The following is a 25,170-nucleotide window of genomic DNA, read 5'->3' as shown; positions in this document are numbered from 1 at the left end:
AGATCCAAGCTCTGGCTGGCTGAAGGAGCCTCAACACAGGACAGCAGCCGGGACAGGAGACACCGAGGAGGAGGTGAGTGTGCAGGAGGAGGGGAGTCACGCGCCCCGCGCCTCTGAATCGGGCACTGGACCGTAATTGGGGAGAGCGTGTCCCCTGAAGCCAGGAGAGTCTGGGGGCAAAGAGAAACTCTAGGGCCTGACCTGGTGGTGGTGGTGGGGTGTCAGCCAGCAAGAGGCTAGGGGGAGGAGAGGGGGAGCAGGAGGAGGAGGGTGCAGGGCACGCCATGGGGACTCTGCCGATCCAGGCTGCCAGGGAGCCACGGAGAGCTTGGAAGCACCAAGGGAGAGGAGAGACACGGTGTCATTGGGTCGGTGTCATTGGGTCGGAAGCGCTCTGAGTTCAGGTGGGAAGGCTGAGGCCAGAGGGGGATGGGCGGTCTGCTCCGTCCCCAAGAGGTGGGATCCCAGAGATGGGAGCGGTGACCAGGGTTGGGATGGAGATAGAGCAGGAGGCGGGATGAGGCTGGGATTGAAGATGTAGGTGAACCTGGAACAGGCCGGGCTGGTGACGGAGTTGTTTGCGGGCAGGGTCTGGATTGGGGTTGTGTAGGACACAGCTGGTCAGGGCAGTTCCCTGATCACAGGCATGGGACTGGAGGTGATAACTTCTGCAAACAGGCCGGCCGGCCTGCAAAAGGTTCGGGGCATTGGGGAAAGGCTGGTAGCAAGGAAGAGGAGGAGGAGCCCAAAGAGGGAAGCTCTGGTGGCCAAGACATCCTGCGGGGGGCACAAAGGCTGGGGGGCTTGAGGGATCCCTCGGAAGTGAGTCAGGGGCCGGCACCCGGAGGCCGAGGAGGGGGCTGGAGGGGGCAGGATGTTGGAGTCAGGTTGCAGAGGTAGGTGCTGGAGCCAGGAAGGGGAAAGACGTCGGGGTCAGTTTTGGGAAAATGTTGCAGACGGGTCTGAGGATGTTGGAAATGATTTGGCGGGGAGGGGTCCCAGTTTAGGGGTGGATGTGGAAGCTGGCGTGGGAATGTCAAATCTTGTTTGGGTGAAAAAAGATCTAGTTTGAGTGGTGTTGACTTCTGCTGGAGGGAAATCAAAGGCCCCTGTTTTGAGGGGGAGGGGGAGTTTTTTGCCGGCGGAGGAATGATGGAGCCAGTTCTAGGGAATGACAGAGCCATTTTGGAGATGAGGCCTGTGGAGCCCAGCTTGGAAGATGAAAGAGAATCAGTATGTGGGGTGCGTGCATGCGTGTGTGCGTGTGTGTATGTGTGTGTGTGTGGAGGGGCTGGCACCAATTGCTCATAGCCACAGGGGTTCCAGGCAAGGGTTGCCATGGTGACTGCCTCTTGGGGGGATCGGGGACCATGGAGACTACAGAGAGGCTAGGATGGTGTTTTGAGGAACAGGAGGCTTGAGAGACAACAGCTAAGGTCTGGAGGCTGAAGTCAGGGAGGAAAGAAGTGGGGTCACCACCAGCAAAGGAGAGGCTTGTGCCCACAGCCCAGCCCACTCAGGGCCCCTTCAGCATCGGCCTCCTCCCAGTGCCCCCATGCCCCGCCACACCCAGTGCCCCATCTAGACCCTGTCCCTAGCCTGCTCCGACCCTGTCCTGGTTGAAAGCAACCATGTGTCTGGCCAGAGGAGGACGTGGGAACCTCTGACACTTCACGCATTTTGTCATAGTTGCACAGTGGAATACGGTAGGCAGCACTAATTAGAGCCACAGAGACAGGCGTGGACAAATCGCACATGTAAGATGTGAGGAAAGAAGAAAGCAAGTTGCAGGGACACATGTAGTAAGATAGTGTTTATAGAGAGTTTGAAACCACGCAAAACAATATGATATTTCTGGGTACTAGTCTGGGTAGGCAAAGGGATGGCTTTCCTTGGGAAAGGGCTAGAGCAGGCGGGATGAGGGAGGGGTGTGGGAGGCTTCAGTGCCTTTGCAACGCTTGAGTCTTAGTTCCCTGACCTGTGCCTAACCTATGCCCTTGGCGGGGAAAGCGCAGAGTCCTAACCACTGGTATATGCTAAAGCACTTCCGTCGTGTCCAACCCTTTGCGACCCTATGGACTGTAGCCTGTTAGGCTCCTCTGTCCATGGGATTCTCCAGGCATAATACTGGAGTGGGTTGCCATGCCCTCCTCGGGGGATCTTCCCGACCCAGGGATCAAACCTGCATCACTCACATCTCCTGCGTTGTCAAGCGGGTTCTTTACCACTAGCGCCACCTGGGAAGCCCCCTAACCACTGGACCACCAGGGAATGCTCTGCAATGCTTATTTCTTTGGAAAACAAAAAACTGAACCCAAGAGAGCATATATTTGCGTTAGATGTAGCTAGGATCGTAAGCACAAGGGTGTTTAGTAAATTTGTTTTTTTATACTTTTCTGACTGTTTGGACTATTTCATTGTTTTCAAAAGTGCCCTTCCGGAACTTCCCCAGCAGTTCAGCGGTTAAGACTCTGCCTTCCAATGCAGGGGGTGTGGGTTCAATCCTTGGTTGGGGAACTGAGGTCCCACACATGGCCAAAAGTTAAAACAAAGGAAAAATAGCCCTTCACGGCTCCTCGGTGCCCTCGGGAGAAAGCTCAGGCCCTTCCTTATGACTTTTGAGGCCCTGCCTAGCCTGCTTTTTGCTGACCTCTCCAGCTTGACTTATCATTCTTCCTCCCCCACGAGAAATGAAGTCCTTGCCCCCTTCCTTTGTTTCCTGTTTGGCCCCCATTCATTCCCAGAGTGTCTGCTCTGGGAGCTGAGGACACAGTGGTGACCCAGACAGTCCTGACTCAGCCCTCTCAGGGCTCACAGACCCAACCCCAGACAGCGATGACCCAGAGTGGGAATATCAAGGAGGGGAGCACCTGATTCAGCCTGGGTATCCTGGAGAGCTTCCTGGAGGCGGCAACATCTGAGCTGGGTCTCAAAGCCTGAATGGACTATGGAGAACAGAGTTCCATGTAGAAGCAGATGTTGAAGCCCAGAGGAGCCTGGAGGAAGAAGGAGGAAAATGTGGGATCATGCTGATGAGGGATACAGCTGGCCAGCCTGCATTTTGTCCTGAGGGCACTGGGGAGCCATGGAGGGTTAAGAGAAGGGGAGGGGCGGGTTCGAGCCCTAACAAGGTCCTCAAAGGTGCACTGGAGGCCTAGAGCCTGGAGATCAGGGAGGGGGCTGAAGTAGAGAAGCAGGAGGGGGCTTGGACTAGGGTAGGAGCCATGAAGAGGGAGGAGACAGGGATGTAGGAGATGGAATGGGCCAGACTCTGGAAGCTTCCAGCCCCACAGGGGCAGAGACTGGGTCTGCCTTGGCCGCCGCTGTGTTCTCAGTGCCTGCACAGGGCTGGACTGATACAAATACCTAATAAGTGTGTGTGTGTGTGTGTGTGTGTGTGTGTGGTAAAATCTGTACAACATTAAATTTACCATATTAGCCATTTTAAAGTGTATAGTTCAGTGGCATCTCATGTATTCACAAGGGTGGTCAAACATCACCACAAATTCCAGAACATCTCCATCCCTCTAAGAGGAAACCCTGTACCCATTAAGTGGTCAGGCCCCAGTCCCTTTCTCCCAGTCACTGGCAACCACTAATCTTTCTGTCTCTATGGATTTGCTTGTTCTGGATCTTTCCCAGTAAGAGTTTGCTGGAGGAATGAATGGGGTAGAGGTGACAGGACTACTGACTGGATGGGGAGGAGACAAAGGTGCCCGAGAGTGTGGACAGGATGCCTGGGTAGATGGTGGGGTGCGGTCTGGGTCCCCATGTAGGAGGGGACCTTCCCCTCTCAGCCTGTTTTCTCCTGGAATAGGAGGGTCCCAGGGCAGGAGTGAGGTAGGGGAAGGGTCTGAACTCCATTGCTCCAGGGAAAGAGCCCAGGATCTGGAATCAGACAGGCCTGGGTCTGGATCCCAGCTTTGTCCCTGAATCACCATGGGACATTAGGCCCTTATGAGCCTCAGTTTCCTCATCTGCAAAATGGGCATAGTGACAGTGCTCAGCACAGGAAGCTGTGCAGATTCTGGGGGTGTGTAAGTGCTTAGCCCAGTGCTTGGCACACATGCTTCAAAGTGCTGGGGACACAAAGGCTCTGTCGTCAGTGTCACCCACCACCAACAATACCGATGGGCCATTTCCACCCCTCCCGCCCCCAGGCCCTCTCCGATCAAAATGCCCATCCTCAAGAGTCTAGGGATGGCAGACTCTAAGGTGCCCCGGGCAGGGACACTGCCTCTGAGGTCCTCTCGGAACCCCTTTGAGGAAGTCTCAGGACTGGAAGAAGAGGAGGCTGCGGAGCTGGGGGCTCTGCCCAATGGAACGTCATGTCGTCGTCGAGCCACCCTGGAGAAGCTGGCAGGCCTGTCCCCCTTCCGGCTGGGTAAAACCCCTGGCCGGCAGGCGGGCAGCCCCAGGGATGGGCAGCCTCGCTCTTTCCTGGGCCGGGTGCTGTTGCCAGGGATTCGCAGGAGCTCAGCAGACTTCGGCCTCCTGGCCAGGCTTCAGGGGAGCCGAGCCCAGGGCGATGAGGAGGCGGCTGGAGAGGCTGCACGGAAACTGGCCTTCCTGAGACTGGGGCGTGGGCCCAAGCCCCTGCGGGCATCACTGGCTGAGAGGGTGGTGCCCGCAGGTGAGGCGGCTCCCGAGCCCCCGCCCAAGGTCCCAGAGCCCCCAAAGGTGAAAGAGCCTTTGTCAGGTGAGTTGGGAGCCCTGGCTCAGACCTGAGAGAACCAGTGTCTCTACCTGTGACATCACTGCCATTCACATCTCCAGTTTCCATCCGCCCACCTCCATGGACAGGGCCAGCCGTCCCTCCTGCGGTCCTAATCTGCATTGTCAAGCTCCAGCTTCAGCCCCATCTCCACCCCCAGCCCCAATCTGTCCCTTTCTCCACCTGCCACCTTCAACCTTGCCCCGTGGTCCAACAACAATCAAATCACCAACTCTGGTCTCATCTCCTCCAATGCCCTCCCTGTCTCCAGTATCAATCCTCTTTCCCTTACTCCCCTCAAATTCAGCCTCAATCCCATCTCCTTTCAAAGCATCCACATTTGACCTTGACCTTAAACCCCGCCCTAACCTCCACAGTCCACCCTATTCCCATCCTTAGCCCTAATTCTGGCCCCAAACTCCAACCCCCACCTCAACCTCCTCCTCCATCATCAATCTCTTCTCTTCTTCCATCCCACTCTGAACCTCAACCCTAACTCCACCCCAGTCCTAAACCCCCAGCCCCAGCTCCACCTTCAGCTTCATCCCTACTTACACTTATACCCAAGTTTCATCTTCAAGCTCACCCCCATGCCTGATGTCCCCCTCCATCTCCCGGCTACATCCGCCCAAACCCATCACCACCTAGGTTAGTTTTCTGTTAGTACACAGACTGGCTGACTGAAGACCACAGACGTTTATTCTCTTGCAGTTGAAGAGGTCTGAAATCGAGGTGTTGGCAGGGCCACGCCCACTCTGAGGCCTGCCTGGCCTCTGCCACCTTCTAGCACTCCGCTAGCTGCATCCCTCCCGCCTTCCATCCGCCTGTGCCCTTCTCTGTCTTCACCTCATCTTCTCTGTGCCTGTCGGTCTTGGTGTCCAAATGTCCCTTCTTACAAAGATGACAGTCACACAGGTTCAGGGCCCACCCTGTTATCCCATTTTAACTTGATGACCTCTACAAATGACTTATTTCCAAATAAGATCCCATTCTGATGTATTAAGGGTTAGGGCTCACATATCTTTTTTTTTTTTTGAGGTTGGAGGGGGGACAAACACATTTCAACTCACAACACCACTTTAGCTGTATCCTCAATCCCAGCTGTACCCCAAACCCCAGTGTCTTCCTTGGTGCCTTTCTGGTTTCCAGTCACACTTATTCCAAACCCATCATCCATCTCCACCCTGAGACACATCCACACGCTTATTCTCAACCCATCCCTTTTTCCAGATGCCATCTTTAACCTGAGAGCTAGGCCCAACGCCATGACAGCTGCCAAGCGGGCAAGGTCCAGTCCCTTGCCTCGGCCGGTTCCTCGCCTCTTAGCCCACCGCTCAATCCCGTCCCTGTGTGCAACTCTTTCCCCTCTTCCATCTCACTCCCACCCCCCAACCCCAGGTCTATCTCAGTGTCCCCCTTCAACCCCACTCACCTCCCCAACTTCCTGGTTCAGGAAGTCGCATTCCCAGCCCGTTTTCAACCTTAACCCAAATTCATCCTCTCAGTCCCAATCCTAACCACCCACTTCCAGCCTCCAACCTCAACTCTCAGCATTCCGAACCCCAGTTCACCTCCAGGCTTCTTTGAACTCACTTCCTTGTTTCCATCCTCACCATTGCCTCAACTCATCCCTAGCCCCATCCTTACCCCAAGCCCAGACACCATCCTCAACTCCTTCCCCACCTCCCTCTTCAGATTGCAGCACCGCCCTAGCTCTCCTGAGCTCCCGCATCCCAACCCCCACCTTCACCGGATCCTTATCTCCAGCCCCAACCCTGAGGCCTTGTCTCTATTCCCCGACCCCCACCCCTGGCCTCCCCCACGGACAGCCCTTGCTGCCCCAGCAAGGGCTCCATCCTCTGATGCCTTCCACATCCTGCATCAGAGGCTATTTCAGCCTGGCGCCCTAGGGACTGGGAGGGCACTGCAGGGAGGGGCAAAGCGGGTGAGTGGAGCCCCCGCCTTCTGGAAACGGATGGGCAGAAATAGCACTGGCCAGGAAACAGTTTCTCTGCCAGGGAGGAAGGGGAGCGGGGGGAGGTGTTGGGGGTAACCCTGGGCCACTGGGACCCTGCTTCTGCCTTCACTCAGAGGCCTCTCAGCCCCTCAGAGGACCCCCCTCTCCTGGGGGAGTGTGAAATCACCAGAGAACCAGATCACCCCCACAGTTGTCTGCACCCCAAAAGCCCTACCTGTGGTCCTCACATCCTCCTCCCACCTCTAGGGCCCCATCTCTCCCCTCACCTGGATCTGACTGCCCTCCCTCAGCCTCTCCACTTTCTCTGATGCCTTTTAAAAAAAATCTTGATGCACGTTTTCTATCCTATCCGCCCTCAGGTCCCCAACTCCTCCCCACATCCTAACCCACCCCCTGATACTCTCTTCCCCAAGCACTAATCCTTTCCTTCTTCCTCAACCCCTACCCCCATCTTACTCTGACTCCCCCATCTTATCTTCCTCCTAATTAGACACCCTCTAGTCTTTTGACCTCCTTCCCATATCGAGACTCCCTCTCCCATCACCAAACCCCTTCTTCCCTCCCCAACCCTCTCCTGTCTCCTTTTTCCTGACTCTCTCTCTGCCTCCTTCATCCCCTGTCCCCCATCCTCCCCTCCCCAAGTCCTGACCCCTCTCCTCATTCTCTCCATTCTCCTCATCTTCCTCCCTTGACCTCCTCCTCCACCTCTGCCCCCACCCCCTCACCACCCCGAACCTTCTCCCCCTCGCCTCCCACCTTGTCCCATTCTTCGCCCCCTTCCGCCCCGTCTTCCAGCCCCTGATCGCCCACTTTGCGCCCACAGTGTTGGAGATCCTGAGCTTGATCCAGCAGCGTGAGCTGGCGCGGGCCGACGAGCACATCTTGGAGCTAGAGGCCGAAGAGCTGGCGTCGTCGGGGGGCGGCGCGCCCGGGCCGCCCAAGGCCGAGGGCGCGGGCGGCGGCCGCCGGGCGCGGGACGTGGCTCTGCTCTACGAGGCCCTGCAGCGCGAGATGTGGGCGCTGGTGCGCGAGACGCTGGCGGGCCCCGGGCTGGGCGCGGGCTCCGGGGCGGGCGCCGTGGCGCAGCTGGGCCAGGTGTTGGTGCAGGAGGAGGCGGCCGACGGGCGCCGGGGACCCGAGGCTGCCCGCAAGCTGCGCGCCCGCTGGGCCGAGGCGGTGGCGCGCGCGGCCCGGGAGCGCTTAGAGGCGGCGGCGCCCGGGGCGCCCGGGGGCCTGGCCGGGCAGCTGGAGGCGCTGCGGGGACGGCTGCTGGAGGACATGGGCGTCGTGCGGGGCCGCCTGGCGCCCTCCTACCCAGCCGGCCTGGGCGCCTTCGGCATCTACCTGCGCGGCTACCACGGCGCGCTGGCCGAGTGGATCGGGGCCGCCGCCCGCCGGAGGCTGCCGCTGGCCGACCGCTACGCGCTGCTGCACTGGCACAACCAGGTGTACCCCAGGTGAGCTGCGGGCCAGCGACCAGCTGCCCGAAGTCCGCAGAACGCCCCTCCCTCCACCCCGTCCAGTCCCGGCCTTCTCAGATCCTAAGGACCCTGGACTGCGAATCCTAGAACTTGAACGTCTTTGACCCTTCCAGACTCGGCACTGGTGACATCTACAGTTCAAGAGTCTTATGGCTCAGCACGCTTTCCACGCTAGAACTCAGCAACAGGAAGCCTCTGATCGTAGCACCATACACGAACCTTAGAATCCTCAACACTTGCACTCTTAGAATTTTAGCACCGCCCACCCTTCTAATCCGAGAATCTTAGCACCAGTGACCCTTGTCCTGCTGAAATCTTGGCACTGTTGAACCTTAGAATTCTAGAACCCATACAGCGCTCTCGCCTTCAACCCTAGGGCACTAGTGCGGATGACTCTTCCAATCTTAGAACTTTAGAATTGATGACATTTTCAATTCTAGAACCTTGGCGCTGATGAGCCTTTTGAGTCCTATACCTTAGCTTTTTTTTCTGGTCTGCCATGTAAGGCTTGTGGGATCGTAATTCCCTGACCAGGGACTGAACCCGCCCTCAGCAGTGAAAGCTCAGAGTCCTAACCACTAGACCACTCGGAAGTTCCCTATCCCCTCTTTGGATCCTAGAACTTTGACACTGTTGATCCTTCACAGTTTTAGCCTCTTGAATTCTATAATCTTAGCATCTAGAACCTGAGTACCATTGACAACTCCAGTCCAAGAATTTTATAACCATCGAGGCTTTGGACCTTCAAACATTCCATTCTTGTGGCCGGAGGATGGAATAACATTATTAGCAATAACTGGGTCACTAGGGGCTCCAGGGAAAAGGGATCAGCCACACCCAAACCACACACTGGAAGGAGAGGGAGTGGGTGGTTCCTCATCAAAATCAGGGTGCTGACACCAGAAGAATAGTAAGGCAACAGTTACCCCCAAGCCACATCCCATTTGGGAGTATCTGTTCATGACGCTCACATGCCGACTGTCACAGGGGGAGGCAGAATAGGGAGCCTGGGATGTGAGATGTCGAGTCTGACTTTCAGGGAGATGGGGCTTCTGGCTGAGAGGATGCCCTGAGCCAAAGGCTGGTGTGTGTGTGTGGGGGGGTGGGGTTAGTGGGGAAGTGTGGTGAAAGCGATGGCATGGTACAGGCCGGGGCATGCAGAAGGGCAGAAGCCAAGGGTGACGGCTGACGCTGGAGGCCTACCAGGCGAGGCGAGGCTGCAGGGACTAGGGGCGGAGGTGGAAGGGAGCTTCTGTCCTGTGAACCTCTGGTGGGTGAGACCTTGCGTGCCAGATCCTCACGTCTGGACTTGATCCCTCCGAGTCTTGCCCGGACACCATCCATCAGGGAGCTGACTCAGAGAGCTGGAGCCAAGGGAGCAACAATTCCAGAGACTTCCTTTGAGGGATGAGCAAAGCTGGCCCCAAGGGAGGAAGGGAGTGGCTCAGGTCACAAACACAGAGAGCGAGAGCGTGAAGGAATGAGTGTGGGGAGGGGTTCAGTTGTCCAGCCTCAGCTCTCACAGACCCCCTGCCTCTTTCCCCCACTCCTAGAGAGGTCCTGGGTCTGGTGGACATGGTTGCTCTGGAGAACGGGGAGCTGGGGCCCCTTCTGTCGCCCGGCACCCTTCGTGGCTTGGAGGATGAATGTGTCACAGACGTGAAGGTACCCAGAACTTGGCATTAGTGATCTGGAAGTGGGAGGCACTCTGCAGAGGGGGGTGGGGGTTACACTGGGCTTGGGGGGCCTCTCCCCTCCCCCTTTCCCTGCTTCCATCTCCCTTTTCCCTTTATGGACTTCTGAGTTTTGTCCAAAAGAGAGAAATGTAAGCCCATACTGATCCATTCTGTCTCATGTTCAGTGTATCTCAAGCACCCAGCCGGGCATAGGAACACTCGGCAAAGGTTCAATATATTCGGACACTTCAAATCTTACAGCAAGACAGAGTTGGTCACAGGACCTCAGCTCACAGACTCAAGGACTCACAGAAAGAGGGCATCGAAACATCTTTGCAGGATTCATGTTGATGTATGGCAAAACCAATACAATATTGTAATTAGCCTCCAATTAAAATAAATAAATTTATATTAAAAACATCTTTGCATATAAGCAGGGCTGATAGTAAATAAACATGCTTAATGATTGGCATAGTTACTGCTAAGCAGAATGGTCCTGCTGTAAACACCCATTCCAGCCGCAGCTGTGTTTCTGGTCTAAAAAGCCAGTCCTGCCTCAGCCACAGAAGTCAGAATCTTTGCAACTCTAATTCTAGTTGCAATTCTGATTCTAATTAGTTCAATTCTAAACTTGAAGCTTTGAAATTTAGACTCGAACAAGTCTAGATACTCATACTCACTGAACTGAAGACAGGGCAGGACTAGAGAATCAGAGATGTGTAAACCTGAGAACCTCAGATTCTTGGAATTCTTGACTCACAGAATTTGGAAACCCTGAGCGAACTATTTTGCGGAAGCTGAGAGCAGAGTCTTAGAATCATCAGATAATGAGAGAATAAACCCTCAAGCCCTCTGCCTATTAGATGGGGGTGCCTTAAAACCACAGATTCTTAATATCAGGTGCCAAACTATAGGCTTAGGAATGGAAAGGGCTGGGGCAGTTTTCTGGGCCAGCCCCTCTCTCCAGTGTTGCCCTGATGAGCTCACAGGTAGACTCCAGACCTGCTGGGGCCTAAGGTATGGGGATTGCTGTGGGAGAGGCTCCCGGGGTTCTGACGCCTGCCTCTGCCCTCCTCCAGGCTCAGACGAGGGCAGCCCTGCTTCGAGTGCTGCAGGAGGACGGGGAGCACTGGGGGAGCACGGAGGACTGGTCCAGCAACCTGGCCCAGGACGTGTGTGAGGTACGGGGCGGGGAAGAAGAGGGCGAATCAGCTGGGGCGGGCCACTGGGACCTGGCTCCCTCCTCACCCCCTCCTTACACCCCCTCACCCCGGACCATGCAGCTGCTGGAAGAACACACAGAGCGAGCGCCCCGCATCAGCCAGGAATTTGGGGAGCGGATGGCCCACTGCTGCCTAGGAGGGCTGGCGGAGTTCCTGCAGAGGTACGGAGGACTGGGGACGGGGGTGGGCATCTGGACCCGGGATCCAACAGAGAGAGGACAGATGAAAGTGAATCGAGTCAAGATGGGCAGAAAGGGGCGCCTCTGTAGGGATCACAGGCTTTGCTGGGCTGACTGCCCAGCCAGGGACCCTTTTCCTGCAGTGCTTCCATCTGTCTGCCATTTCTCCTCCCACCAGCTTCCAGCAGCGCGTGGAGCGATTCCATGAGAACCCAGGAGTCCGCGAGCTGCCACCCGACACCTACATCAGCAGGACCATCTCCCTGGTCAACTGTGGCCCCCCTCTGAGGTGAGAGCATCCACAGGGTATGGGGGAGATGCCAGTCCAGGGTGACAAGCTCAACTGGAGTGCCTGGATCCTGGGTGCGGTGGCCCCGAGAGGCATACACAGGGGACCTGAGAATCCTAGGACCTGGGAGTCCTAGAAAGAACCGCAGCACCACTAGATTATAGAGTAATGGAAACCTGGGGGTGTTGGAATTCCAGGAACCTAGAAGCCAGACTCTAGGAATTACATTTTTTTTTAATGTTTTTGTCTTACTTGTATAGCTGATTTACAATGTTGTGTCAATTTCTGCTGTACAGCAAAATGATTCAGTTATATTACTTCCCCTTTTATTGACTTTTTTTAAGTGAGTTTTTTAAATCGGGAATGCATTCAAGATACAATAGGGCATACAATGAAAAGCTTCCCTCCGTTACTTCTCTGGTCAAGTTATTACTAACGTCTCCTATGTCTTTGCAGGGTTATTTGATACATTTTCCAGTAAATATGTGTAAATAAATGTATATATGCAGAGGCAAGCTTCATTCATATGCAGAGACGTGTGTGCATATGCATATTTCAAACATACACAAGTAAATATATTACTATGTACATACATATTATTTCTTCCCTTTAAAAAAAAAAAAAAAGAAATACAGGGACTTCCCTGGCAGTTAAGACTCTGTGCTTCCACTGCAGGGGACGAAATTTCGATCCCTGGTGGGGAACTAAGATCCCACATGCACATGCCTTGCATCATAGCCAAAAAAAAGGGGAATGACTCCCCCCAAAATACAGATGGTAGAATACTGAACACACTCTGTCCTTTTCCCTTTTACACCTTGGCGGTCTTTCTGTGAGCACCTGAAGAGTTCCCACATTCCTCTTTCATATCTGAAGTGTTGTCCACTGTCTGGATCTGACATCATTCATTTAATCTATCCGCAGTGGGTGGACAGTGGCCTCCACCCTTTTGTAGAGAAAAATTTGGCACAAGTTTGGGGACTCGGGGATATGTTCTCAGAAGGGAGTCTGCTGGAATTTGGGCAGAAAGTCCCAAATGCCCTCCAAACTGGGTTATTCTCCTTTCAGTGATGGAGATGGCCATCAACTGTTACAATGACAGAAAACGAGAAAGGTAGCATTTTAGAATTATAGTCCTTTAGAATCACAGACTTTTAGGATGGAGGTGTCCCCACTCTCACCCAGAAAGCACCAAGACAAAGAGACCCAGAGAGACCGCTTCCTCCCCACTACATCCCCCTAGACTCCCAGACAGTCCACAGAGCCCCCCAAATCCCCAACCCTCCAGACATCCCCCGATATTTCCCACCCAGGCCCTCCCCAGAGCCCCTGACTTCCACCAGCTCCTCCTCTGACCTGTCACCCCTGTGACCCACAAAATAGGGTCCGTCTAAGGGGAGACAGGTCCAGACAGTTGGGCTGAGATGTTTGGGTCCGTGACTTTTGGTTCCATGGATCCCTGCAGGGCTCTGGCGGAGCGCCTGGCCCGAGTGGGCCCCCCTGAGAGTGAGCCAGCCCGGGAAGCGGCCGCCAGCGCTCTGGACCGCGTGATCCGACTCTGCCACCGCATCCTGACCGACCTGCTGTTCCAGGAGCTGCAGGTGAGAGGCCATGGGCTGGGGTGGGGCCAGGGTAAGGGGGCGCCCCCACCTCATCCTGCAGCTCCTTTCAGCCCATGACTCAGTGTTCGGGAAGCAGAGGGGGTGGGGTGGGGTAACAGCTATATCTGGGTGGTTTAGCGGGGTAGGGGGTGCAGGAAGGAAGAGGCAGGAGGACATGGTCGGGGGAAGATGGCCATCAGCAGGAAGGGGCCTTGGGGACTGGGTGGAGCTCCTCGTCACCGAGGTCCCCCAAATCCCTGCCCAGCCTCTCCTAGTTCCAAGAGCCCCATTTACTCATCTCTGGGCTCCTGCACATGTGCAGAGGGGACAAGGTTCAGAAGGAGTGGGGGGCTGGTGGGAACACTGGGGAACAGAACTGAGCATTGTGCGTGTCCCTGCTTGCAATTGGTGCTCAGTCCACGTTGTATATCAGGTTGTGTCCCACCTCTGCTTAGAACCCTCCATGGCTCCCAGCTCTCTCTGGGCAAAAGCCAAGGTCCTCGCTGTGGCCCCCCAAGGGCCTGGATGGTCTGCCCATTCCCCCTCTGACCTCATCTCCTCCCGCTTCCCTCCTTGCTTATTCCACTCCAGCCACAGCCACCCGCCAGGCCAGCTGCTCCTTAACGTGTCAGACACATTCCAACTTCAGTACTTCTGCACCTGAGGGTCCCTCTGCCTGGACTTCTCTTCCCTCAACAGGCCCAGAGCTCCCTCGCTCAGCTCCTTCAAGTTTTGACTCAAATGTCACCTTCTCAGAAGGACCTGCTCTGACTGTCCTATTTAAAATAGAAGCCCCCTGAGACTCTCCCTCACCCCCCCCCCCGCCCCAAGCTCTGTTTGTCTCCAAAGCACTTATCACTACCTGCCATGCTATATCCTTTGCTTTTTTTTTTTTTTTCCAATCTGTCTCCTCCCATTGGAATGTTAGCTTCTCAAGGGCAAGGATTTGTTGGAATGCTTCTAAAATAACTTTCTTGTAATGGAAAATTTCAAACATACACAAAAGTCAGCAGAATGACCTCCCGTGGACCAGCTCCAGCAAGTATCAGCTCCACCTTTCCCCTACCTCTCCTGCCCACTGGTTTCTTTTAAAGCACATCCTTGATATCCTGTCATCATCCATCAGCACTTCAACCTGTATCTCCAAAAAGATAAGGAATCCGGCCTTTAAAAAAAAACAAAACATAATTCACTGCCACTCTCCTACCTAACAAATGGAACAATCAGTCCTTAATATCATCACATATCAATCAAAATTCAGATTCCCCCCAAAGGCTTATGATGATCACGCGCCTGGAGTTTTGTTTATCTCATTTTGCGCTGTGTCCCCAAGAGTTCTCTGATGTGTTCCCAGTGATCCACGCAGGGCTGGGCCATGCAGGAAAGGTTCAGAGAATGTTTGTTGAATGACTCAATGGACAAGTATGGGAATGAAAGTAAGTGAGTGTGATGGAGGAATTAGGTACAGTCTTTATTCCAGGCCTGGCGGTACCACTTCCAGGTAGGGGGTCTTGGGCAAATGGCTTTCCCTCTGGGGTTGCTGTTCGCTCATCTGGAAAATGAGCACAGCCTTCTCAGATGGCTGTGTGGAAGCAATGGGCTTGCGGCCATAAAGTGTTTAGCTCTCGGGTACTGATCATTGTGATCTTTGTAAATGTGCAGAGTTCATAGCAACAGCAACACTTCTGGAGTCGAGTGCTGTACTAAGAGTGATGGCTCGTTTGATTCACACGCCTGCTTTCTAACAAAAGCCCACATTTTTGGAGGATCAGAAAACTGGGCTACTGTGGGATGAGAAAGCAGGAAGGGGGTGCAGGGCCGAATGGGATAGGATCCTGCTTCGGGCCCTCATGGGCACCAACCTCAAAGGTGTCTGGGGACCTCCTGCTCCCAGTGTCCACCCAACAGCAGCATCTCCCCTCGCTCCTCCCAGCCTCCATCTCAGGGACAGACCCATTCCCCATCCCACCTCCAGGATCCAGATGCCTCCCGTCCCTCCCCCAACAGGCGACCACCCACTACGTCCTATGCATCTGCTACCTGTGTTCTCCTTGCCTCCTCCTCATCCCTTCCGTCTCCTTCCAGACCCCCCATTTCTGCCTCAGTCTTGCCCTGTCCCAGCCATCTCGGTGAAGCACAAAGCTGATCTGCTCCCTCTCCTGCTCAGAACCTTCCATGGCTCCCCAGTACCCTCAGGAGAAATCTGGAGATCCTCACACAGCCCGGGAGGCTTGTGTGTTCTGCTCCGTTCACCTGGCCAGCCCCATCTGTCTACTGGGCAGTCATACATGACCTTCCCCTTCCTTGCTAACCCTGACTCCTTTCCCTGCTTAGATTGGCCCTTAGCTTGGTTTAACACTCTGCTGCCTCTTAAGCAATTATTTTTGAACAAAGGTCTCTCATTTTCACTTTGCATTGGGCCTGTGAATTATCTAGATGGTTTTGCCAGCCACACTGACCTTTCTGGCCCTCTGACCTGCAAGCCCATCTAAAATCTGAATCTTCCTCACACTGGCTCTCCCCTGGATTCAGCTACTGCCTCTCCCACTCCTCACTTGGCTAACAGTGACCATCTTCTGCGCCTCAGCTCTGGGGACCCCTCCTCCAGGAAGCCCTTCTTGACTCTCTATGCTGACTCAGCCATTCTCCTCTGGATCTCCTAATCCCCTGTAAATGGGTCTGTCTCCCCTTCTTGACTGTGAGGCCCCAGGGAGGCAGGGCTGGACTGTCTCTGGCACTGCTGTATCCCCAGCACTGTGCAGGAGCAGAGTTTGGGGAACAAATATTGAATTGCTAAGTGAAGAAAGGGGGTGGAAAGGAGGCGAGCCTTGAACCTCTGCCCACTCTTTCCCACCCAGCCGCACTTTAGCAAGCTGATGCGCAGGAAGTGGCTGAACAGCTCGGAGGCCCTGGATGGCATCGTGGGCACGCTGGGCGCTAAGGCCCTGGCGCTGCGCAGAATGCAGGATGAGCCTTACCAGGTGCGTCTGCTTGGGCGGGGGAGGGGTGCGGGGTGGAACCCGGGCGGCCGCGGGGCGAGGGGCTGAGGGGAGCCAGAGTGCTCGGCTGGGAGAGGCCTCTTCTAGGTGGGGAGCAACTCTATCAGGGAGAGATAGGTGGCGCTCAAGCTGGGGTCTGCGCGGAGGGCGCCAACGGGTTTGGGGTATAGCGGGGGAGGGGGTTGCCGGCAGGGTTGGGGCCTCTGGGAGTGGAGCTCCGGAGAAACCCGGAGAAGGCTGGGATGGGGCATCCTTTGGGGGCCGGTGGGCTCGCGGGCTGATTAGGGAGCAGGTCAGGGGTTCCCCAGAAGGAATCAGGAGGACTGCCTGGGGACTGGGGGCGGGGAGGGGTTCCTGTTGGGTACCCGGAGTGCGCGCGGGCGGGTGGGAAGCGGGGAGAGAGGGTCATCAACAGCTCACACTCCCTCGCGGCTTCCCGGGTCCCCAGGCGCTGGTGGCCGAGCTGCACCGGCGGGCGCTCGTCGAGTACGTGCGGCCCCTGTTCCGCGGGCGCCTGCGCTGTGGCTCCGCGCGGACCCGCAGCCGCGTGGCCGGAAGGCTCCGGGAGGACGCCGCGCAGCTGGAGAGGCTGTTCCGACGGCTGGTCAGTGCGGTCAGAGGGCGGGGGGCTCCGAAACCAGGAAAACGGGGAATCTGGGGACTCGATAGCCGGGGGCGGGGGCTTAGAATGAGACCCCACCCAACTTATACCCAACTGTAACACTCTGATCTCTGCCCTCTGCGGGTAAAAAGTCGGCTTTCTCCCGGCGGCGAGAGCTCAGTCAGGGCTCAAATGAGAAAAAAATGGTCCCTATGCGTTGTTGTGGCGATTAGATAAGTTAAAGGGGCTTAGGACCTGGAATCCTGAACATTAGCTATTATTACAAGCACAGAGAGTCGCTAAATGTGACAGAAACTCAGGACTTGAGCGCTCCCAAATCCGAGCATTTAAAATCAGCAAATCTTATTTGTACCCAGTTGCAATCAGCAAGACCGGAAGAGTCTCACCCAGGCTATCCGGGTAGTTTCTAACCTAGAGTCCTTGGAATTTTCTTGCTAATTTGTGGGGAGATAACTGTAGGTTCACATGGGGTTATAAGAAAGAGTGCAGAGAGAGATCAATGACATACTTTGTCCAGTTTCCCCCAATGCTAACATTTTGTCCCTGAGCCCCAAATTATCTACAAACAGTAGATTATATTACGGATTTTCCTTCAAATTTCCAAAGGTTCCAGATAATCTCTGACTACAGCCCGCCCTATGCCTGGTTTTACCGACGAGAAAACCGCGGGGCCTCGGGAGAGGGTGGTTACGAAAGGGTAAGCGTTGACTGGGGGCGAGGTTGTGAGCCCGGGGCCCTCTCTTAACTGCAGGAGTCCCAGGCCTCGTGGCTGGACGCCGTGGTGCCCCGTTTGGCTGAAGTTCTCCGCCTGGAAGACACGCCGAGCATCCAGATGGAGGTGGGGGTGCTGGTGCGGGACTACCCGGACATCAGGTGAGATCCCCACCCCCACGGCCGCCCTGGCCCTTTCTGCCGCCGGCAGGGCCGAGGTCTCCCGCGAGCCCTGGCATATCCGTCCGTGCGTTTCCTGCCTCTTGGGCGAGGGAGGGAGGCGGCGAGCGTGTCTGACGGCCGTTTCCTGCTGGAAACCAGGGCATTATTAATACGATTTCCCTCCTTCTGCCGCCGCCGTCGCTGCCGCCGCCGCCACCAGGGCTCACAAACAAACAAGCAGTCACAGGAAGCCCGGGGCAGGGGGGCCGCGGGGCCGCCCGGCCGGCAGGAAGGGCCGGCCCATCAGGGGAGCCGCGGGGGACTCGGGGACACGCAGGGGCGCACGGGCGCACACGCACTGGGATAGTGGCAGGGGCCGCTCAGGTCCTGATGGACTCTTTCCTTTGTGATCCTCTCTGAGCCTCAGTCTCCCGCTTCTGATCCATGGGGACAATAGTTCTCTTTTCATGATTAGCGAGGGATGATTTACCATCCTCCGTGGTAACAGCAGTAACACCACCAGTTCTTGTTTATTGAGTCCTTAGGTCAGACCTAAAACAGCCTCACACACACTCGCTCTATAAGTAAGAGTTATTTTAGAATGGAAGCTATTTTAGAAATTCTTTGCAGGTAAAAGGCAAGCACTGTTCTGAGAGCTTAGCACCATTGGAGGCAGGCAGAGATTAACTAGCTGACACCAAATGTCACAGCTAGTCAGCAGCAAAGTCTGGACTTGAACCCAGGCAGTAGGCCCTAAAGCTGGTACTCCTGACCACCGCACAACACTGCCGCTTGCATAAGGTGGTGGTAGTGGCGGTAGTCCCACAGCGTTGGGCAGACAGACATTCTGTATTCAGAGAGACACACCCCACAGGACCCCAGCGTACCGCTGGGTTTAGGGTCAGGACTTGGGGCTGAAGGTAAGGACTCTGGAGCTGATTCACGATGAATAGTTCTGGTTGTGAGGCGGGGGACTTGTGTCCTTGGGAAACCACAGCATCCCAGAGTTGCATGGCATTCCTGCTGAGCTGGGGCTTCTGAACTTGAATCTGAACTTGGATATACAGCCCACCAGCTGCATATCCAAGTTTGAAAGGTCTCCAGCTGGCCTGGGAGGAGGGGTTCCAGAGCTGAGTTAGGGGGCCACGTTTTGAAGCTCACTTGAGCTGGAAGGTTCTTGAGTCCCATTTTAGATTAGTGTTTGGGAACTATGGCGATTTCGAATTTGGAATGTGGACAGGTGAAGATGCTGAGGTGGATTGAAGGGGGTGGTAAAGACCCCAGAACCTTGTTTGAAATGAAAGTTCTGGAAATGAATGTTGGGTGCAGGATATTGAACTGAAATATGGTGGTTCTGGAATTGCGTTTTGGATCCAGGATCTAGAGCTGAGATCGGGTGAAGGGGAGGTTCTAATGTGTTGCATTTAGGGCCAAGGGTTGTGGAATAGAGTTAGTTTTGACAACAGAGTTTCTGGTGGGAGTGAGGGTCCGCAAGGTGAATTTGGGGTTCTGGGGGAGAATTTTGCTTGATAACAATTCCAGGAATGGGCTAGTGGTGAAGTGAGTGTACAGAGGTTGAATTTGGATGAGAGTCCAAACAGCAGTGGTGGAGAATATTCTAGACCGGGTGTTGGGGTGAGGTGAGGGTTAGGATAGGGATGGGGGTGAGCACTTCCAGGCTAGATCTGAGGGATGATGTGGAGCTGTGTGAGATGAAAGTGAAGGTGAAGTTAAGGGTTGCTACAGAGTCCAGAGCTGAAACAGGCGCAAGAGTAGCAGAATGGTCATTCAGGAGCGGTCTGAGCTCCTGAAGGGGTGGAGATGGAAGGTTATTTTAATCAAGAGCTGATATGGGGTGAAGAGGAAGATGCTTGTGCTGGTTTTGGAGGTGAGGGTTCTGGAATCCACTGTGAGTAGGGGGATTTGGAACTGGTTGGGAGGGAAGTTCTGGAGGGGGGCTGGTGGGATCTAGGGGAGCTGGTGGGGAGGATCTGGGGGGAACTGATACGGAGGAGGAATATGGAGAGAGCAAAGGGGTTCCAGAGCTAAGACAAGTTCTGGAAGAGATGGCTGGGGGGCAGGGTGGGTATCCCAGGTGGGCTGGGAGTATATCTGGAGGCCCCCATGCACCTGTCCCCTCCTCCGCCCCCAGGCAGAAGCACGTGGCAACGCTCCTTGACATCCGTGGTCTGCGCCACACGGCCGCCCGCCAGGAGATCCTGGCGGTGACCCGGGACCTGGAACTCTGCGAGGTGGCAGCCCTGTCCCCACCTCGGGACCGTGCCTTCTTCGCAGACATCCCCGTGCCCCGGCCGCCTGTCTGCCTAAGCCTCCCTCTCTTCCTGGGCCGCCTCACCCTCTCCCGGCTGGCCTGCCTGCCGTGGCCTCGGCCTCCGGCTCCGTCTCCATTACGGCGGCCCCAGTCCCGACGCTGAGACTCTCCCAACCCCACCTCAGTGCCCCCCATCTTTGCTGCTGACAGACCATCCCCCCCCCGGCCCCGACTCGACTCCTAGCCTGGCACCACAGACGCCTGGGCTGGCAAGATCCTTAGCGGTCTTCTCTCCTACCCCCAAACTCCCTGTTCCAAGGAGAAAGCGGCTAGAAGGAGCAAGGACTTTCCCAAGGCCATGAAGCCCGTTCCCAGCACCAGCTCCCCAGCCCAGCATGGGGTGGGTGGCGTTTTGGAAGGCTGTACACAAATATCCCAGGCCCCCCCCCTTTCCCCTCACCTCAAGGTCTGGCCTCAATCCAATGTATTAAGGAACGTACGATACTTAGAATAAAGAGGTTTCTATTTAACACAAGGAAGGGCTGAGTCCCCAGTGTGTGGGGGGAGGAAGGACTGGGGCAGGGCCCAGGGCCAAGGGCTTCTCACACACCCAAGGCCGGGCTAGGGTCCAACTCCTGGGCAGAGCAGTGGAGGCCGCGGGAGGCCCTGCAGGACGGGAGCAGCCCTGCCGTCCCATTTACATCAGGTCCCCGAGGCTGCGTGACTCTACGGCAGGCCCTCAGCCTCTCTGGGCCAGCGACCCTCATTTTGTCCATCCCCAAGTGCCTTCTCTCCTGGGCCCAGTGGTCCCACCTTGGCACACACCCCCTCCCCCATCCTCAGGCGGGAAGCGGTATCAAGAGAGGAAGGAGGTTGGGGGCAGGGCTGGCGGCATCCAGGGCGCCCTCCTGGGTTGACGCAGGAAAATCTCAGGGTGGGAAAAATTCCAGCCTCTCACCCCCAGCCCTGCCGCCGGATCCTAGTCCCCACGGAGACCTTGAGGTGACCTCCTTGCTGACCCCTACCCCTCCGGCCCAGTTGGACAGGCTATGATGGATGCTTCCTGGCATGGCTTTTTTTTTTCTTTCTGCAAAGTCGGAAGGAGGAGGCAGCCAGGGGTCAGAGTGGAGGCTGGGGTTGGAACCTCATGCACATTTGAACTCACGTTTGACGTTTGACGTCTGACGGTCTCTTGGAGCCCCAGGGCTGTGTGATGCCAGGCAGGAAGCTGACCCTCTCTGGGCTGCAGTTCCTGTCCCTCTCTGAGGAACTGCTTAACCTCTCTTTGCCCAGGACAAGGTGCGATGTCCAGAGGATATATGCCCCTCACCTCACATCCTCAAGTGATACTTTCAATGTCATGGATATACAAGTGGGGAGTTGAGGAATGAACCGGCTGCAGTTTGTGGACGTTTAATGAAAGATGTATTCATCTCAGTTTGGTAGGATTCTTTTTCGAGAGTTTGGTGCCCCACTGTAAAATGGCTGTATTGAAATAGAATTTACACAGCAGAGAATTCATCCATTTAAAAGTGCACAGTTCAGGGCAGCCACCTCTGCAGTCAATCTTGGGAACATTTCATCCCCCTAAAGAGACCCTGCACCCCTTTAACCATCAACCCAACCCCTCTATCCCTCTCAGGCCCTGGGGACCACTGGGTTCCTTTTTCTCTCTGGAGATCTGCATGTTCTGGAACGTTTTTGTGTAAATGGGATCACAGAAAATGGAGTCTTTGTGTGTGTGTGTGTGTATGTGCGTACGGGTGTTCAGAACACAATGTGAGATCTACCCACTTAACCCATTTCTCAGTGCGTAATACAGTGCTGTTAACTATCGCCACAAAGCTGAACAGCAGATCTCTGCACTCTAAGCGTGCGCTCATTAAACAACTCTCCCCCCTCCCCCATCCCATCTGTTCTCTACTTTGATGACTCTGAGTTATTTTCATTTTTCTTATTTTCTATTGAAGAGTATAGTTGACTTACAATGTTGTGTTAGTTTCTGCTGCACAGCAAAGTGATTCAGTTACACATATCTATATACATAGTCTTTTCATATTTCCCATTATGGTTTGTTATAGGATGTTAAATATAGTTCCCTATGCTTATGGTAGGACCTTGTTGCTTACCTGTTTTATTATGTAGTCACTTGTATCTGCTAACCCCAAACTCCCAGTCTGTCCCTCCCTCACCCCCTGAGTTTGAATATTCTGAATACCTCATGTAAGTGGAATCATGCAGAATTTGTCCTTTTTTGATGGGCTTATTTCACTTCACATCATGATTGTCACAAATGGAAGGATTTCTTTGTTAAGGCTGAATAATATTCCGCTGTGTGGCTTCACCCACTCATCTGCTGCTGGACATTTGAGTTGTTTCCATATCTTGGCTACTGTGAATAAAAAAGTGATTTTTGGGGGGCCTGTCTTCTTTCACTTCGCAAAGTATTTTCAGGATCCGTCATGTTGTAGCACGTGTCACCACATCATTTCATTTCATTGTCAGATCACATTCCACTGTACGGCTATACCTCACTGTATTCATCCATGTATCAGCTGATGGACAGACTTCTCAGGTGGCGCTAGTGGTAAAGAACTCTCCTGCCAATGCAGGAGATATAAGAGATGCAGGTTCAATCCCTGAGTCGGGAAGGTCCCCTGGAGGAGGGCACGGCAACCCGCTCCAGTATTCTTGCCTGGAGAATCCCATGGACAGAGGAGCCTGGCGGGCTACAGTCCACGGGGTCACAAAGAGTCGGACACAGCTGAAGCAACTTAGCACGCACACATGCAGCTGATGGACATTTAGGCTGTTTCTACTTTTTAGTTATGAGTATTGTGCTCCACTTTTTCTTTTCTAGATTACAAACATTTTCTTGGTTCCCTGAGAAGTTCTGACCTTACCCTGAGCTTCATTCCACCGTGTTTGTTTGTTTGTTTTTTGACCTTGTTGCCTGCTTGCAGGATCTTAGTCCCCTGACCAGGAACTGAACCCAGGCCACAGCAGTGAAAACCCAGGAGCCCTAACCATTAGGCCACTAGGGAATGCCCTCAGTTTCCACTTTTGTAAAACGGGAGAAGAGTCCTAACAGCAGCGTTAATGTGGCGCCTGCAGCATGCCGAGTGCCATGCTCCCAAGGATTCACTCAGCAAACCTGCAGATTTGGAAACAGAGGCCCAGACGAAGACAGGAGTGCCACTAAAGTCGCCATCCAGGGGCTTCCCTGGTGGCTCAGTGGCGAAGACTCTGCGCTTCCAACGCAGGGGGCATGAGTTCAGTTCCTGGTTGGGATACTAAGATCCCATGTGCTGTGCGGTGCGGTCAAAAAAGTAATAAAAAAATGCCAAATCATCATCCAAAGAGTGCCAGGGGCAAGACCCCACCTACTCACCCCAGGCTCCCAAGGAGATTGTGTGCGAGAAATCTGGCTCAGATCCTGACCCAGGGGGAGTGCTTGGAAAACCCTTAACTGATTGGATTCACACAGAGCTGATTTCTGGACTGTGGGACTGGGGCGGGGTGGTAACTGTTTATTTGGTACCTACCTATTCTGTGTCAGGGGCTCCCTGAAAGTATCCTACATGCAGAGCATCTCAGGACTTCCCTGGTGGACCAGTGGGTAAGACTCCCTGCTCCCAGTACAGGGGGCCCAGGTTCAGTCCCTGTTCGGGGAACTAGATCCCACATGCCACAGCTAAGAGTTCCCATACCGCAACTAAGACCCAGTGCAGCCTAAACAAAGACAGAAATAAAAAAAATTTTTTTAAATGCAGAGTGTCTCATGGCACCACCCCCTGGCCCTGGGAGAAGGGACTGGTCCTCTCAGGCCGGAAGCAGTCTCAGAGGTTAGGACAGAGGCGGTGGCTGGGATTTAAACCCCAATCAAATAGATTCCAACAGCTCTCAGTCACTGTCTGCTGGCCCTGCTGTGCACCAGGCCAAGCACGTGCCTAACTCACTGTACCCGTGCCTCGCTGCCTGGTCTACGGCCAGCCTCCCCGTCAACCCCTGGGAGATGGATGGTGTTATTGTTCCTGGTGCACTGATGAGGTCCCCAAGGCTCTGATGGACACTCTGGTCACACAGCCAGGAAGTGGCTGAGCAGCGCCTTCCTGGGAAGGGGAGAAAGGAGACGACGCCGGCTGGGGAGGCTGGGGAGGGGCTTATCCATATGGGCCACGGCCACGGTCCAGATGAGAGAAAGAGAGGCAGGGGGCCATGCCCTCCCCTTGGACTGGGCTTGGTTCAGTTGGAAACAGGATCATTCGGCTTCATCAAAATGTGAAATTGCAGCCAGGACCATAAAGGCACCAGGGCAGGAAATTCTGGGAAAGGAGAGGGCCCGGGGTCAGTAGCCACCCCCACCCTGGGTCTTCCCGCACCCGTCCCTCCCACTCTGGGTGGGACCCTCCTTTTCTACCCAGTGCCTTTCTGATGAGCTGCCCACCCATGCCTAGTCATTTTCCACTGAGCCCTATGTCTAAGGCAGCCCCATCAAAGCACCCAGACAGTGTGAAAGAGGCCCCTAAGGCCTGGGGGGAGACCAACAGTGTCCAGTGCTGACCTAGCAAAGCCCTTGAGCCCCTCCCAAGGCCTCCATGACCGAGCAGGTGGTCAAGCTGGAGGAGGCAAGCCTGGTTGCCGCTATCTGCAAGAGGAGGAGGAAGAAGGTGGGAACCTACGCAACTCCCATCCTGTCTAGGAGCCTCAGTTCCCAGGCCTTCTGTAACCTCCACCCCCATCAGAGCACCTGTCATCCTTGCCAGCCTTAACAGCTCTCTCGAACCCCCAGTCGCCACTGAGTCCCCATGCCTCTTCCTAAGATGCCACCCCTCTCTGGCTGTCTCTCTCTTCGTGGCCTTGCTTCCTTCTGGAAGCCCCCTTCCAATCCTCAAGTCTCCACCTCTCCCTCTGAGCCTCCCTACCACCTCTCTGAGCCCCTGGAAGCTGAGTCCTGTCCCCATCTTGGGTCCCCTCTCTTTCTGTCGCTATAAATTCACTCATTCTGTCCATTCATCCACTGAGTTCATCTTGTACACCCAACCTTGTACAGGGTGATGCTGGGGACACTGTAGTGACCTCAACAGCCTTGGCCCTGCCCTGACGGAACTGACAGTCCAGAGGGGAGACATGTCTGTCATACAAAGTGGTCAAGGCTAGAGTTGGGGAGCTCTCTAGGGGAAGTTCAAAGTTTCCCTGACTTTGTCTGGGAATCAGGAAGGCTTCCTGGAGGAGGAGGCACCTGCTCTGAGATCCAACCCTC

At 55.0% G+C, this 25,170-nt stretch overlaps 1 protein-coding gene across 2 annotated transcripts in view; it reads left to right on the top strand.

The window, feature by feature from the left end:
* Positions 1-25,170, top strand: part of EXOC3L2 (exocyst complex component 3 like 2) — a 36,673-nt gene continuing 11,503 nt past the window's right edge. The window contains exons 1-12 of one of the 2 annotated variants that reach the window (XM_027978471.3): positions 1-73; positions 4,161-4,699; positions 7,516-8,149; positions 9,727-9,838; positions 10,929-11,030; positions 11,133-11,233; positions 11,430-11,540; positions 13,006-13,141; positions 16,000-16,122; positions 16,589-16,744; positions 17,514-17,635; positions 19,788-20,442. In XM_027978471.3, the coding sequence (XP_027834272.1) occupies positions 4,177-4,699; positions 7,516-8,149; positions 9,727-9,838; positions 10,929-11,030; positions 11,133-11,233; positions 11,430-11,540; positions 13,006-13,141; positions 16,000-16,122; positions 16,589-16,744; positions 17,514-17,635; positions 19,788-20,070 (2,403 nt within the window). In that variant the 5' untranslated portion in view covers positions 1-73; positions 4,161-4,176 and the 3' untranslated portion in view covers positions 20,071-20,442. Of the gene's footprint in view, positions 74-4,160; positions 4,700-7,515; positions 8,150-9,726; positions 9,839-10,928; positions 11,031-11,132; positions 11,234-11,429; positions 11,541-13,005; positions 13,142-15,999; positions 16,123-16,588; positions 16,745-17,513; positions 17,636-19,787; positions 20,443-25,170 lie in introns of those variants that run through there. The other variant, XM_060398714.1, reaches the window with a different exon arrangement.

Source organism: Ovis aries, chromosome 14, assembly GCF_016772045.2.
Source record: "Ovis aries strain OAR_USU_Benz2616 breed Rambouillet chromosome 14, ARS-UI_Ramb_v3.0, whole genome shotgun sequence".
Lineage (NCBI taxonomy): Eukaryota > Metazoa > Chordata > Mammalia > Artiodactyla > Bovidae > Ovis > Ovis aries.
This window is presented reverse-complemented; position numbering and strand designations above follow the sequence as displayed.